This window comes from Xenopus tropicalis, chromosome 6 (genome assembly GCF_000004195.4).
Source record: "Xenopus tropicalis strain Nigerian chromosome 6, UCB_Xtro_10.0, whole genome shotgun sequence".
Classification (NCBI taxonomy): domain Eukaryota; kingdom Metazoa; phylum Chordata; class Amphibia; order Anura; family Pipidae; genus Xenopus; species Xenopus tropicalis.
Window position 1 is genome coordinate 133,967,096 of NC_030682.2, and position 17,478 is coordinate 133,984,573.

The 17,478-nt window shown below is 39.8% G+C and overlaps 1 protein-coding gene across 2 annotated transcripts in view; it reads right to left on the bottom strand.

The window, feature by feature from the left end:
* Positions 1-15,023: 15,023 nt before the first annotated feature.
* Positions 15,024-17,478, bottom strand: part of nudcd1 (NudC domain containing 1) — a 121,271-nt gene continuing 118,816 nt past the window's right edge. For both annotated transcript variants that reach the window (XM_031903384.1, NM_001016621.2), the window contains 1 exon segment: positions 15,024-15,456. In XM_031903384.1, the coding sequence (XP_031759244.1) occupies positions 15,164-15,456 (293 nt within the window). In that variant the 3' untranslated portion in view covers positions 15,024-15,163.

Here is a 17,478-nt window from a genome sequence, read left to right on the forward strand (position 1 = left end):
ATCAGAGGTCAGGGCAGGCAGAGGGAAAATGTAGAGTGCAATATACAAAATCAGAGGTCAGGGCAGGCAGAAGGAAAATGTAGAGCGCAATATACAAATCAGAGGTCGGGGCAGGCAGAATCCTATATACTGGCTGGATGTCAGAACCAGGGTATGCACAAATATTAAACATGAACCACATGGACTAGGCAGGTAGTTAGGAACAAGGCAGCAGCCTGGATCACAGCTAAACACCTGGTGACACTTGGTCTTAAAAAGGTAGGAAATGGAAATAGAGAAGGAGGAAGAGATAATGGATTCCTGGTAAGGTTATTGGCCAGCACAAGCACCAAAAGCCTCCTATGGCTCAGCAGAGGAATGCAGCCAGCAATTAAACACACCTTCCAGGTTTGACTACAGGCCGATCCCTAATGGTGCAAAAAAAACAAAACAAAAAACAGGCACAGCTTTAATTATTATAGATATTGTTGGAGCCATTGATGAATCACCAAGGCTTTAATGAAAAAAGTCCCATAACAACAGGATTAAAACAATAAAAACAAATGTTAAAAAGCTTAGGTGCCTGCGGTTACTACACGGAGCATATTTACATCTGTAAGAGTAAATACCAGTACAACATGCTAACAAGGGGTTAACCAAAGGCATGTTGGATCCAGTTACATTACAAGATGCAACAAAAACGCTAAAACATTAATTACTTTACTGTCAACGCTCTTACATCCAATCTAACTTAACTTTTAAGTGGTTAGAAATCCTCTAGTTTAGCAAGGGAAGCAGAACACTTCTTAAAACAATGTCATTACATAAAGGGTAATTTCATCCTGTTAAATCTAAATTAGCTGCTTCTAAAAGTAAACCTGCATAAGTGCTTTTGTCACGTTATTATGGAATGAGTTCTGCGAGGTAATTATCCTTTCCAAGAATAAATCATTTTCCTCCGCTAATAAATGACTTATTGTTCTAGCTGCTCTGTAAACCTGGGTAATGTTTGGTTCCGCAGCGCAGGCTGAATCTGTTGGTTTGGTCAATGAACATGTCAATACGGCCTGACTGGCGAAGGAAAGACTAATAAAGAGTTAATCTCAAGCTGCAGGCATACCTTCAGTTCTCTCAATAGTGCACTTAAGTCTCCCCATATTTCTCCCGTTCAGATGATCAGAAGCCTTATAGGAAAAAAACGCTGAGCTGTGTAAAGAAAGTTCCCATAATGCCTCACTCCTGCACCAAGAACAAGACCGGTGTACATGCTCAGTTTGTAAGACTTTGAGGAAGCTTCCTGCTGATTGGCTCAGATCACACATTCTTAGCATTCTTGAGGGAGGGGGGAGCAGGAGAGAGAAGAGAGCTGCGTGTCTCTGGCACAGGAAAACAGAGACAACAAATCTTTTGACAGAGGACTCAGTGCAGCGTTTCTGTGAGTGCTTATGGCTGTATTTATATAGACCTTTCTGATAAAGCTTAATTAGTTTTTACCTTTCCTTCTCCTTTAAAGACCATACACAGTCAGATTTAAGCTGCCGATTTGGGTCCTTCAGACCGATTTGGAAGTTTATCTGATTATGTATGGGGCCCTCCAACAGGATCAATCGAGGGTCAAGAACCACATCAGCTCATTCATGCGGTCTTTGCTCTGCATCTCTGTCACTGTAATGCAACTGCTTGGCCCTAGGGCCAAATGATCGTATTAGCACTATATTTTCCACCCAAGGCGGGCATATGATAGAAAGGTTTGCTTAGCGTGTATGGCCACCTTGAGGCCCTTGTCACATTCACATGGTATATTGGGGTCAATGGTTTGTAAACATTTGACAGTATCTAGTAGAATTAAGTCTAAAACAACTGGACTTTTCTGACTTTTTTCTTGAAAACGTTTCACCACTCATCCGAGTGGCTTCTTCAGTTCAAATGACTGGTAGGGAATTCCCCGGTATTTAAACCCTTGAGGGTAGTAGAGTCACAGACATCCAATCATAATGGTTCCATTGAACTTGTTCAGTTAGGTGTTATCTGAAACTGACAGGTGTAAGAAGGTATGATCCAATCACAATGGTACCATGATTCTCATTGATGCAGGGATTAATCCTTCACATGACTGGAAGTGAACTATTGTATATTAAGTATTTAGATCAGGGGTGGCCAAAACGTGGATCGCGGTCCACCAGTCGATCCCCCGTGGACTTCTGGTGGACCACGTCAACACCTGCAAATGCGGAATTGCGGCGCACGCTGTGTCGCATACATACACGGGGAGGGGCCAAAAGTCGACCATGGAGGGGGAAAGTCTGGGCACCCCTGATCTAGATACTGTATATTAGGGGTGGCCAAAACATCAATCACGGTCCACCAGTTGATCCCCTGTGGATTTCTGGTGGACCGCGTCTAAGCCGGGAAATGCGGAAGTGCAGTATGTTCATTGGGTATTTGTACGTACGCTGCAGTGCGTACGTACAGGGGGAGGAGTCAAAAGTAGATCGCCGGGGGAAAATGACCTGGATGAATGAGAATCTTCATAGACATAAACATCTGACTGGTTCTATGGGTTACTAGACATTGGCAAACTAAAAAAAAAAACAAAATTCCGAGTGACCTGACCATGGCAGGTGTTGTGAATGTTAAAATTATTACACTGTTCTATTATTTGATTGAAGACAAAGGCCCAAAAGCACAAATAAAACAATTTTCATGCCAACGTTCTTTTCCAGCTCTGACTCATTGTAAGCAAAAAAAAAAAAAGGAGTTTTTACTGAGTTTTGTATTCTGTAGCTTGGCACAGGAACAATACTGACTAAAGGATGATGTTGCCATTATTTAGCTTCCAGTATTTAATGGCACTTGCACTTATTTGGACTTTGTCCTTCCAGCCTTCCTCAGGTCAATAGTACTGCATGAACTGAATGTTACTCTCATAAGCCTGCCTTGGAAAAATAGTTTCATCACATATTGCAATATTCATTTTTTAAATCATATAACCAAATGCATAGAATCAGAGCTATTTTAACCCTTTGAACAGTGATCCCCAACCAGTGGCTCAGGGGCAACATGTTGCTCCCCAACCCCTTGGATGTTGCTCTCAGTGCCCCCAAACCAGGGAGTTATTTTTGAATTCCTGACTTGGGGGCAAGTTTTGGCTGCACAAAAAGAAGGTGTACTGCCAAATAGAGCCCCCTGTAGGCTGCTGGTCCATATAGGGTGAACTAAATAAATATGGATCATGGGTAAAGAGGTCTTTGGAATAAAAATACTTAAAAACATCAAGTTTTTCATTAAAGAGTTCAACTGTAGACTTGAGAGGGCTGGAAAATGATCCCTGAAGTTAAATATGTTGGGCTGAAAATAAAATGAGGCATTAAATTATAGACATCTTGCAAACGTTTCCTTCATTTTAGTCTTTTAGTATCTAGGGTCCAGATACATGATAAATATATCATCAATATAACTATTTCTACCAATGATGACCATCTTCCAAAATGGCAGTGGCAGCCTTGCAAACCAACGACGGATCCTTTCATTTTTCCAAGGGTCAGTTTATTTACTAGTTTATCAATCTACGTTGGTATCATGGGTTATCAAACATCGTATATTCTACTGATGGTACAATCTATATATTTTTTCCTTTCTTTAAAGGGGATAAACAAATCTGGATAATGTTACTGAAGCTGAAATGGAAGGTCTCTCTAATGAATATGGGTATTGTGAAGGGGCGAGAAAAGGTTAATAGAAGAAGAAGTTATCTAATGTCTGTAGAATATCTGCACTACCCAGAAGGTGGCATTACCAGCAATCGAAGTAGAACAAATTGGTGCGTATGGAAGTTATTCAAATCTAAGGAAAAAATAGAAAACATAACATTATATACAAACAAATTATTTCAGCGACAGCTAATGGTTCAAAAATGAAAAACAAGAAAACTCTCTTGATGGGAAGAGCACTGTTTGTCTCTCAGTATAACTGGAAAACACTTGTTACAACACAGCATGGGGCAAGAAGTCACAAATATAAGTGATTTCCATGAAGGCAGTTTAATAGGCAATTCATATTACATGAGAGAAAATCACATGCTGATCATTTAGGCAGGAAACAATTCCTGGAAAGTTCTAATACAAATGAAAACAACCATTGACTATACAGAACCTGGTTAGCTGCCCTTCCATACCATCGCCTCTTGTTGATACTATTCTTAAAAGTATTGTCCCAAAGGAGCCAAGGGTAAATGTTATTGTGCCAACTACCATAAATTGTTATTCTGCCCAAGATCAGTGATTACCCACAGTGGGCTGGTGGGTGTGCCAGATTTTGGATTTTCGTAACCAATGATGATCACTGAATCAATCAGTTTGGGCTTTAGAAGGGCTTGTTTACAAAGAGTGTTGTATACAACAGCCACTGTATGTCCAGACTGGACAGCCCCAATTTATTTATTGGCATCAGACAGGGACCCCAGCCATCTTACAACAAACTGCATGATCATGTGTGTAGCCCTTAAATAAATCAATTTGGCCATTAAATTGGCTAAAATGAAAACCAGTTGGCCCAACCAGCAATTAGGCCATTACTTTTCTACACTAATATCCAGCACAACATTCTGTGGGGTGATTGATGGAATATCTCTGACCTGTATGAACAGTTTGGGTACACAATCCAGCTATACAAATCGATCATTTGCGGTGCACAAAAACAGACTGTATATTTTGTTTGGAAATGGACTGAACTGAATGTAAAGCAGACAAAACCTATGCACACATACAGGCCAATAGCGGCAGACCATTGCTATTTTATGACCAGGGTAGCGTGATATTGATTGGTGTATGGGCTTAACACAACGATAGGCAACTGAGGGGAAACTAACACTAACTGAGATAATAAAACTGTTCTCATGTTGCCATGTACAAATGCTACTTTGGTGATACCGCCACTTTAAATAAACAGGTTGGAGGCGGAAACATAAATCAGCCTGGGGGGGGGGGGGGCATAATTTTACATCCACACAGTTTCTTTCATACGTTCATTTTCCCCCTTGGTACTGGGACACCGAGTACTAACACAGCTTGTACCTTGTTATTGACTCTGTAGCTTTTAAGCAAAGTGCCTATTATTATCTTTTGTAATAAATCAATAAAATCTTGCAAATTGCATTCTGGTTTATCTGGAATTAGCACAACTCGCACGGTGATTTCTTACCTTGGAAAAGAAAAGCAAATCCAGTGAGTGTAGAACCTGCAGAACACAATCAGCTGGGCAACGCAATATAGAGCGGGAAGGTCTAATCGCTGCTGGAACCCTAGTGTTTCTGTAGTTTAAACCTAATCATTATGGCTGAAAGAGTATTTATTTCTGCTCATGTATTTGCATTCATTCATGTTTAAGTGGCGCCGATTAAAGCACCATTCATATTGTAACTAGTGATGTCTAAACAAAGTTTTGTACGAACTCAGTCTGATAAGAACATGATGGGTATGTAAACTAGGTCAACTCTATCAGCATACCTAGAGATAAGAACCTACCTGTTTAGGGTAGTCTGACTGGTAATATATTATTTCTGGAAATGTTTAAAGGCGGCCATACACCTTCAGATCCGCTCGCTTGGCGATGAATCCAGGCTAATTCAATCGTTTGGCCCGATTTCAGGCCAGATGTTGGTCGGGCAGGCCCGTTGGAAGTGCCCATACATGGGATGATTAGCTGCCGAAATGGAAGGGACTGATATGGGGACCTTAAGTCCCATGACTGAAGCAGGACCGTGCAAAATATATGTAAGGAGGGGGAAGTAGATGTATGTGTCAGGACCTGCTGGGATTTTATCCCTGGATTGTTCTCTAAAGCGCTGGTGCATTTACTTGCTGAGAGGTCCTTTGTGTAGTCCTGTTTGGTTATTGTACCTCTTGTATTCTTGCTACTTTTCTCCACCTCTCGTTATCTCCATGTGCAGTCCATTAATTAATTTAGACCCTTTTTAAACCTGCCCCTGGCCATTGCTCCTTGATTGATTATTAAGTTGTTTGCCACAATCTAGCCCTCCTGTGTTCCATGTTTCCCTGTGCCTGAGATTCCTTCTGGTTCCTAGTCCCCCTCCTTGTTCCAGTTCCAGTGCCCTATTCCTAGCCCTATTCTGGTGACCTCCTAGTTTTGACCTTCAGCCTGTTGCTTGACTTTGTCTACTGCTGCCTGGCCCAACCTTTTGTCTGATACTGGACTTCGCTTTACTGCTGCCTGTCCCGACTTCTGGCCCACAACTGGACCTTGCCTCACCAGCCAATTACTACTACCACTGGCCTCTATATTTATACTTGTTTTCCTTGCACTTAGAGATGTCTTATTAATTAAAGCTTTGCATTCACTTATCATGGCTCCCTGTTTCTGTTCTGCCATTTATGGGGATACTCTGGGTTACCCAGTATATCGGCTTTATCATTTGCTACACCTTGTAATTAGTGATCTTATTAATTACTATCAATATTGGCTCTTTTATACATATAATTAATATAATTAGCACTTATACATTTGAATAATTCAACCCTATTTCTATGAGCCCCTATATTTGTGAGTGTTAAAGTTCTGTCTCTTTTCAGACAGTAGAGCAAGTTAGCAATGGCTGCTCATTATAAGCAAGACACAAATCCAGGGATTCAGAATGCTAGGGGCTGTGTTGTTCTGAAATCCATCTTTGTCATCGGGCTGTCCCTTGCCTATAGTCTGGGGAAGCACAGAGCTTTGTAAATACAACAGGTCTCACCTGGGTTCTCAAGTAAAGCTTCGGTTCTGTGACTCGGATTCTCGGCTTCTAGAATGTATATGGTTTGAGATGAATCTCCTCTTTGGCTGGTAAGTCCAACTGTCACAGGTTACTGTCACACAGAAAATCACTCCTGTGCTGGCATCTCCTTACCTTTATATCTTCTTTCCTTTGGCTATTGCCCATGTGCAGTAGAGTTAAACTTGCTGGGTTTAAAGAGCCCATGCAAACAGGATATTTTGCTGGCAGGGTTGGACTGGGGGTGCAAGGCCCACAGAGGCTACTGCTTCAGGGGACCCGACAGCGGCCTGCACACCGCCATTGCAGGGGCCCCCACCACCAGTCCAACCCCCTCCCACTATCCAGCGTAAGTGAAACTTACCTTCAGCGCAGGCTGGGGCCCACCAGGTTTTTTTTCGGTATCCTGGCGGCCCAGTCCGACCCTGGATGCTGGTAAAAAGGCAAGTAAAATGCTGGGGTGGTGCATAGACAGATTTTTCAGAATTTTTTTTTCACTGGGAGGTGGCTAATTTATGGCACCCCCAAGATAAATACATGTCCTATAAAAAGTCCTTGCAAGTCCTGGTCTGCTGATACTATCATTAGGTGTCCCAGAATGCTATAGAAGGTCAAGGAAATTGTATAAATAACAAATATATAATAAAGTAATTATGTAAATGGCTTTAAATCCAAAAGAGGAAAAAAAAACACAGAAAAGAATCCACAGTTAAAGCTTCTCACCAATATTATTCACGGCATTAATTGTTTTGACAACTTTTACCTACACCAAGCGAAGCTAAATGGGTGCAAATGAAGGTAATTTGGAGAGAACAATTTTCAGCGCCGTGACATGTTGTTTTCAAGTGACAAATGGGAAGAAAGGCAGGGAGCAGTATGTCACAAAAATGAGAACGGACTCACACTTTGCATAATCGCTGCAAACGTTCCCTCGTCTTATTACTGCCTGACACTGTATTCAGCGCGCAGCGGGGATCTACGTGGGATCCGTGTAATGAACAAAGGTCTATGGGAGAGCGAAACGCACTGTGAATTACAAGTTACACAGGGTACAATAGTGCTGTCCTCTACAGATCAAATATTTACCTGTAATTTCTTATAATCATCTGTCACAAGCTACAAATGTGCCTCCCCATGTCTAACCCTACTGTAAGTACAGTGTGTGCTTCTTTTTCAAATAAAGGAAAACTATGCCCCCAAACAGACCAGCACAGACCAGCTCATGTGTAAAACCCTGCTTCATCTAAATTAACCATTTTCATAAAAATATACTTTTTTTAGTAGTACAGATATGGGATGCTTTATCTGGAACCCGTTATCCAGAAAGTTCCGAATTACAGAATGCCCGTCTCCCATAGACTCCATTATAAGCAAAATAATTATTTTTGAAAATAATTTCCTTTTTCCCTGTAATAATAAAACAGTACTTGTACTTGATCCCAACTAAGATATAATTACCCCTTATTGGGGGCAGAACAGCCCTATTGGGTTTATTTAATGGTTAAATAATTCCCTTTTCTCTGTAATAATAAAACAGTACCTGTACTTGATCCCAACTAAGATATAATTACCCCTTATTGGGGGCAAAACAATCCTATTGGATTTATTTAATGGTTAAATGATTCCCTTTTCTCTGTAATAATAAAACAGTACCTGTACTTGATCCCAACTAAGATATAATTACCCCTTATTGGGGGCAGAACAGCCCTATTGGGTTTATTTAATGGTTAAATAATTCCCTTTTCTCTGTAATAATAAAACAGTACCTGTACTTGATCCCAACTAAGATATAATTACCCCTTATTGGGGGCAAAACAATCCTATTGGATTTATTTAATGGTTAAATGATTCCCTTTTCTCTGTAATAATAAAACAGTACCTGTACTTGATCCCAACTAAGATATAATTACCCCTTATTGGGGCAGAACAGCCCTATTGGATTTATTTAATGGTTAAATGATTCCCTTTTCTCTGTAATAATAAAACAGTACCTGTACTTGATCCCAACTAAGATATAATTACCCCTTATTGGGGGCAGAACTGTCCTATTGGGTTTATTTAATGGTTAAATGATTCCCTTTTCTCTGTAATAATAAAACAGTACCTGTACTTGATCCCAACTAAGATATAATTACCCCTTATTGGGGGCAGAACTGTCCTATTGGGTTTATTTAATGGTTAAATGATTCCCTTTTCTCTGTAATAATAAAACAGTACCTGTACTTGATCCCAACTAAGATATAATTACCCCTTATTGGGGGCAGAACTGTCCTATTGGGTTTATTTAATGGTTAAATGATTCCCTTTTCTCTGTAATAATAAAACAGTACCTGTACTTGATCCCAACTAAGATATAATTACCCCTTATTGGGGGCAGAACAGCCCTATTGGGTTTATTTAATGGTTAAATGATTCCCTTTTCTCTGTAATAATAAAACAGTACCTGTACTTGATCCCAACTAAGATATAATTTCCCCTTATTGGGGGCAGAACAGCCCTATTGGGTTTATTCATTATTTAAATGATTTTTAGCAGACTTAAGGTATGGAGATCAAATTACGGAAAGATCCCTTATCCGGAAAACCCCAGGTCCCGAGCCCTCTGGATAACAGGTCCTATACCTGTATGTGCTATTGGGTAATCCTACACAGAAAATTGCCATTTAAAGAATTAAGGGCCGCCCCCTGGGATCATAGGATTCACAGTGCACACAAACAAGCCAAGGCACACATACATGCTAGACCCCCATCAGCCAATGAATGGACAGAGTTCTGCCTTTTGCTTCCTTTAGATCAAAATATAAGGTGCTTTTTTATGTCCCCCCCCAAACAGATCCAGATGACTTGCCTGCACCTAACAATTGTATTTTCTTGCACTAAATATGGTCCTTTCCACATTACGTGATTAGGATTGTTTTTATATATTACACTTTATACACGGACGGACTGAATTGTATATCTGTGAGATAGGCTGAACACACTGACTATTATTATCATTACAATGTTCAGATGTATTCCGTTTCTAGCGTCATTAGAAATTATTCATGGGGCAGAAAATTCCTAATGAATGCTCTCGGCTGAATCCGAAGGTAACGCGTTTGACCCAAGTGTACTGGTTGCCATGGAGACGTGCAGGCTGCATACATTGGCCAGGGATAATGTTCATTTTGAAAAAGGTAAACATAATGGACAACACTATTCTTAGGAAGTTTGTATAAAGAACCAGTGTGTTACACAGTGCAGTAGGTTGGGAAGCGAGCTACAGACAAAGGGCCACACTATAGGCGTAGAGGGCCCAATTATGGGTGTAGGAGAGGATGGAAAGCAAGAGAAATGCAAGGTGTGGGCAAAGGACACTTGAACAGGCAATAAAATCACATACACAAAAGGGAGACAACTCTTGTTGTAGTGATACTTGTGAATTATCACTGTTAGTGGTTTGGGAAGGGGGACTGGATAGATTCCACCAGTTGATAGAAGAAGCCACCCAACCATTACATTTACATCTGAAGTAGGTAATGGTACTACAAGTATTGGATCTATTATCCAGAATGCTTGGGACCTGGGGTTTTCTGGATAAGGGATCTTTCTGTAATTTGGATCCCCATACCTTAAGCCTACTAAAAATCCTTTACACATTAAATAAACCCAATAGGATCCCAACTAAGATATCATTAATCCTTACTGGGTTTAATTAGTGTTGAAATATTTTTTTTAGCAGACTTAAGGTAGGAGATCCGAATTAGGGAAAGATGCCTAAACTGCAAAACCCCAGATCCCAAGCATTCTGGATAACGGGTCCTATACCTGTACTCCATTTTATAACATAAGAGAATATTAGAAGTCACCTTCCATGGCCTTTGTAAAAGCACTCAGCCTTGTGCTTTTTATGGTCATAGAACTCCTTGGTTACTTATAATATCATTATATTTTACAACTATATATATATATATATATATATATAAATATATATATCATTTTTATGCAGCACAATTTTCCACAACAATAAACAACAAGAATAATAAACAAGTCACCTAGCTTATGTCTTTAATGTCAGTGGAAGTAACCCACCTAGGACATCGAAAGACAAATAATCCTGCGCTGGAGATGGCCATTTTGACCAAAGGCCCAAGTCTTCATGTAAAGACTGCAGCTCTTCAGGAACATCTGTTAAACTTTACCACCTAAACAAAGCTAAGTATAGTGTTTAACGGTTTCATTCTCTATAGTATATTTAGCACTGTATTGTTTAGCATTGTGTCGGTAGTCATTTTGTTTAGTAAAGTAGTGCGTGTGTATAAGCAATAGCGTGTGGGTGTTTATTTCCTTGACATATTACTGCAATTCCTGACAATTACAATTTGTGCAAGGGAAGCCAGCAAAGCCATTTGCAGTTTCTTGTAATAGGGGCATAAGTAGATTTCCTATACATACTATTGCATTTTACATCCACAATGAACCGTTGTTTTGACCATTTTCTGGAAAGTTCAATTCCCAAATAGGGAAAACCTATCAGCAAGTATTCCACTCTTCCAGCACATGAGTACGTGTATAGATTTGGCATCTAGGAGCCTGCAGGAATGCATTAGGATTTAAATGTAGAGATGGCCATGGACACAATTTATTCCTTAATATGTCCTGTTCTATGATCCAAAAACCTTTGTTTCCTAGGTAATGATTAAACAATTTCGGTTCAGCCGACAGAACCCTTGTATTTACTCAGTGCTCTAGAAACTGCAGTCCGGTGTGATATGAAAATAAGGCATTTAGACGTCACTGCAATAGGCCGGAAACTGAATACAGTGCAAAATATCAGATTAAACCTTAAAGGAGAACTAAACCCTGAGAATGAATATGGCTAGAAATGGCATAATTTACACACTGAACTTATTGCACCAGCCTAAAAGTTCAGTGTATCTATAACAGTAATGATCCCTCCCATCTTGGATTTTGTTAAGAGTGTCAGTGACTCTGCACATGCTCAGTGGGCTCTGAGCAACTGAGCTTAGGGGTTGTCGCAAATTATCAAGCAGAAAATGAGGTTGGTCTGTCATATAAGCTGATGCTACAGGGCTGATTATTTAATTCTGATGCTAATTGCACTGGTTTCTAAGCTGCCATGTACTAATGATCTGTATTATTTACTAATAAGCCTTATATTGTCATATTTATATTCTATATATACAGTATATTGTGAGTGGGTCCTTAAGCTCAGGTAAGTGACAGCAGAACAGAGCATGAGCAGTGAATCAACAGAAAAGAAGATGGGGGGCTACTGGGGCATATTTGGGGGCACAGATCTTCCCTGCTAAAGGCCTGTGGGTGCCTTGGGCTGGTACAGAAGCCCAAACCCTAATGTATAACATTTCTAGACTACTACTTTAGTTAAGCTTTAAGGCAAGGGCAGACAAAGTGTAAAGGTGGCCACACAAATGGCGATTTTCCCACCCTCCACAGACGTTCAGGGCTGAATTGTCAGATATGGAGGTAGAAACAATTGGATTTCTACCTCCTTCTGCCGATTCAGCCCTGAAGGTAGATTTTGCTCAGGTGCCTTCAGTGGGGCCCAATCAAAATCTTTTAACCCGCCCGATTGGCAAGTTGACCGTTATCCGCAACCTTCTGCGATATTGGTCGCCTCGCTGACTTGCCATACACGCACCAAATATCGTACAAAACGAGGTTTCTGGCGGTTGGCCTTGAAAACGCGAAAGCAAACATTATCCAGGCCGACCGTCGATCCGCACCGCTCTGTGTGCGCACACTCTGCCTGTTGCCATAATGACGCATTTCCAGCTATAAATGAGAATTACAATTTGATTGATGTACTAAAATCAAAATCTCCTTTCATCTTCCTTTTCCGTCACTTTGTCCCAGGTTTCTTTTATTCTTTGCTTACTCAAGTGCTTTACGGACAATCTTCTTGGAATAACCATGGTTCTGGAACAGACCACTCATGGGCGGAATGTCATACTCCCTGTATGTCTCATCTGTACATACCTGTAAGCTGTTCATGAACTAAGAATATATCATTTGTACAGATCAACAGATCTTTTTTTTTGTCTGATTATGGTTCATTTCACAGCTATTATCTTTTGTTTCTATGAAATTCAAGATTGTGATATTAATGGAGCAACTTTTCTCAGGTTATAATTTTGTGTATCATATCTTGTATTGCTGTGCACTTGACAGCAATTCCTCTAGCTATTTATAGGTCAAAATGTTATCTGATATCTTTTTTTCTGTACTTAATTATATTATATAATGTTTTATGTACAGGTATGGAACCTGTTATCCAGAATGCTTGGGACCTGGGGTTTTTGGATATGGGATCTTTCTGCAATTTGGATATCCTACGTTAAGTTTGCTAAAAATCATTTAAATAGGATTGCTTTGCCTCCAATAACGATAATCTTAGTTGGGATCAAGTACAGGTACTGTTTTATTATTACAGAGAAAAGGGAATCATTTAACCATTAAATAAACCCAATAGGGCTGTTCTGCCCCCAATAAGGGGTAATTATATCTTAGTTGGGATCAAGTACAGGTACTGTTTTATTATTACAGAGAAAAGGGAATCATTTAACCATTAAATAAACCCAATAGGGCTGTTCTGCCCCCAATAAGGGGTAATTATATCTTAGTTGGGATCAAGTACAGGTGGCACACAGCACTTACAGGTAAAGTTCCCTAAGAGGGTGCAAGAGGGGAATCGACCAGGGGTAGGAAGTAAGTAACTAGAAGACTACTTTAAACGATTTACCTTTTTTTGACACATACACGTATAGGATCCGTTATATGAAACCTGTTATCCAGAAAGCTCCAAATTACAGGAAGGCCATGTCCCATAGACGTCATTGTAATCAAATAATTCACATTTTTAAAAATGATTTCCTTTTTATCTGTAATAATAAAACAGTACCTGTACTTGATCCCAACTAAGATATAATTACCCCTTATTGGGGCAGAACAGCCCTATTGGGTTTATTTAATGGTTAAATGATTCCCTTTTCTCTGTAATAATAAAACAGTACCTGTACTTGATCCCAACTAAGATATAATTACCCCCTATTGGGGGCAGAACAGCCCTATTGGGTTTATTTAATGGTTAAATGATTCCCTTTTCTCTGTAATAATAAAACAGTACCTGTACTTGATCCTAACTAAGATATAATTACCCCTTATTGGGGCAGAACAGCCCTATTGGGTTTATTTCATGGTTAAATGATTCCCTTTTCTCTGTAATAATAAAACAGTACCTGTACTTGATCCCAACTAAGATATAATTACCCCTTATTGGGGGCAGAACAGCCCTATTGGGTTTATTTAATGGTTAAATGATTCCCTTTTCTCTGTAATAATAAAACAGTACCTGTACTTGATCCCAACTAAGATATAATTAATCCTTACTGGAAGCAAAACAATCTTATTGGGTTTAAATGATTTCTAGCAGACTTAAGTTAGGGAGATCCAAATTATGAGACCCCTTATCTGGAAAACCCAGGTCCCGGGCATTCTGGATAAGTAATAAACGAGTACAAATTGCTACAGCAGCCAAGGATGGCACAGTGCTAAGCACTACTCATTTGCTTGGCCGGGGTCCCGAGTTCAATTCTAACCCCTGTATCTACAGTATGTGTGTCCAGAGCTCCTAAAGAAATTAACCATAATGAGTGAATATGATAGGAACTTTTTAATCAACACTGGGGACTGATTTGAATGATCAACTTAAGAATGATCTCTTAAGTGTTCTGTTAAAGGGGCTGTTCACCTTTGAGTTAACTTTTAGTATGATGCAGTAATATTATGAGACACTGTACAACTGGTCTTCATTTTTTTAATATCTTTAGTTTTTTCATTATTTCACTTTTTAATTATTTCACTTCAGTTTGGAGTTTCAGCAGCTATCTGGTTGCTAGGGTCCAAATGACCTTAGTAACCAGAATGAGGTTTAAATGAGAGACTGATTTATGAATAGGAGAGGACCTGAATAGAAAAATAATCTATACAAAGTAACAACAACATTGTAGCCTCACAGAGCAGCAGTTTTGTGGGTACCGGGGGTCAGTGACTCCAATTTGAAAGTGGGAAAGAGTCAGAAGCAGAAAACACATAATTCAAATAATAAAGACCAACTGAAAAGTTGCTAGAAATAGGTTATTCTATAACATACTAAAAATTAACTTAAGGTGAACCCCCCTTTGAAAAGAATAAATAAGCAGGTTCCTTATGAACATATTTAGCACTTTTGCCTTATTGCACAGAAAACAAGGGACTTATATTTGACATATTTTATTGGAATGCAGGTAGGTAATGAATTCATTCAATAAAAATGGTCTCTTTCTTTAAGAAAAACAAAAGAAGCATAATGTTCGGTTTTACTGAACTGCGACAATATGTCAGCAGCACTCTTTAATTAATCTGTACTGTTTACCTTTATTACAGATAATTTCTTTGTGGTTAGAACGAATAACCTTTCATTGGAGGCTTGAAATCCTACTATGGGATCTGTGGTTTCCAGGCTGGCTACCTGCTGCTTAGCAACCTGCCCGACTCTCCTACCCTCCTTCCGGTTGTACAACTCAGTGGATACGGGGGTGGGCTGGCGATAGATGAATATTCTGCGCACGCATTCGCACAGAGCCGAATAGGAGAAATTGGGCGCACACGTGAAGAACTTCTTGTCTTGCTTTGATGCCTGGACGTATCCTGTAGTACAAACACAGACACATTAAATAATCATAAGAAACATCAATCTTTTCAGTTGGGTTCTATTATTCACTTATTGGGTATAAACACCAAAACAACGAATCAGTCGTTACAAAACACAGCCACCTCGAAGGTAAAAGAAAAGTAACTGAATACAAATTTATGTATAGGTATGGGACCTATTATCCAGAATGCTCGGGACCTGGGGTTTTCCGGATAAGGGATCTTTCCGTAATTCCGATTTCCATATCTTAAGTCTGCTAAAAAAAACATTTAAATATTGAATAAACCCAATAGGATTGTTTTGCCTCCAATAAAGATTGATTATATCTTAGTTGGGATCAAGTACAGGTACTGTTTTATTATTACAGAGAAAAGGGAATCATTTAACCATTAAATAAACCCAATAGGGCTGTTCTGCCCCCAATAAGGATTAATTATATCTTAGTTGGGATCAAGTACAGGTACTGTTTTATTATTACAGAGAAAAGGGAATCATTTAACCATTAAATAAACCCAATAGGACTGTTCTGCCCCCAATAAGGGGTAATTATATCTTAGTTGGGATCAAGTACAGGTACTGTTTTATTATTACAGAGAAAAGGGAATCATTTAACCATGAAATAAACCCAATAGGGCTGTTCTGCCCCCAATAAGGGGTAATTATATCTTAGTTGGGATCAAGTACAGGTATGGGACATCTTATCCAGAATGCTCGGGACCTGGGTTTTCCGGATAAGGGATCTTTCCGTAATTTGGATCTCCGTAAATTAAGTATGCTAAAAATCATTTAAATATTGAATAAACCCAATAGGACGGTTTTGCCCCCAATAAGGATTACCATATATACTCGAGTATAAGCCAATCCGAATATAAGCCGAGGTACCTAATTTTACCTAAGAAAACTGGAAAATCTTATTGACTCGAGTATAAGCCTAGGGGGGGAAATGCAGCGGCTACTGCTAAGTTTCAATAATCAAATAATTAATAAAGGACACTCAGCGTGACCCCCTGTGAACTCTTCATAAATATATATGTCGACAGCTGCAGATTAGGGAAAGGTGGATGGAGCCTAAAATAATTTTACTCGCCCCCATCTGGAAGGCTGTGCCCAATGCCTAGAACCTCTGATAAGCAGCTACTGTGAGCAAAGCACTGAATCTCCCACCAATCAGAGCAGAGTTCTCAACTGCTGCTTGTCAGAAGTTCTAGGTAAAGATCCTTTAGAGTAGCAGGCTTCTGGATGGGGGTGAGAAACGTTTGCCTCATAGTTTTCATTGTTTTACCTTTTATTTTATTTAACTGTCAAGCAAGTTTGGGGAGGCTAAAGAATTTGTAATGGGCAGAATGCACACTCTAAACTGATGGAATGAAACCGTTGAGGGCGCTACATTCTTCCAGGCTATATAGTCTCAGCCCACCTGGGCTTCTCATCCAGCCAGGTCCTCTAAAAGTGGGGAACCGACTACCTCAGCCATCCTGCTTTGTACCATCCTGCAATCCTGCTCTGTGTGCTCTCCTCGTAGCTGCCATACTAAGTATATAGTAATTGTTACTTAACAGGGTGGATGTGATTGAGCATGGCTGGTTTGTGCAATAAATAAACCCAAGATGTTGAAAAATCAGCATACAGTAAGTCAGTAAATACCATCTTCTTATTGGTTGGTATGGATTACTCAAACTGGAGCACCACTTGTGATTACCACCTGTAAAGCTTTGTTTGTACCTAGGCCCCTTTGTATTCCCCTCCCTTCGTTGCCATACGTCTAGGAGACTTTGCACCACCGAAAATTGAGCGCAGCTGTGAATTTTTTTGCTTTCCACCTTTAGGGTGAAGACACATGGAGCTTCTTAGCTACTTAGCAGCTACTTGTCACAGCTACTTGTCACAGCTACTACACTCCAGAAAATCCCCTGCCATAGACAATATTGAGAATTGCCTCTGCTAAAGCACACGTAGAGACAACTATCAGTAAATGATCAGCATTGTCTGTTTTAGTAGCCAAGACAAGTAGCTGCTAC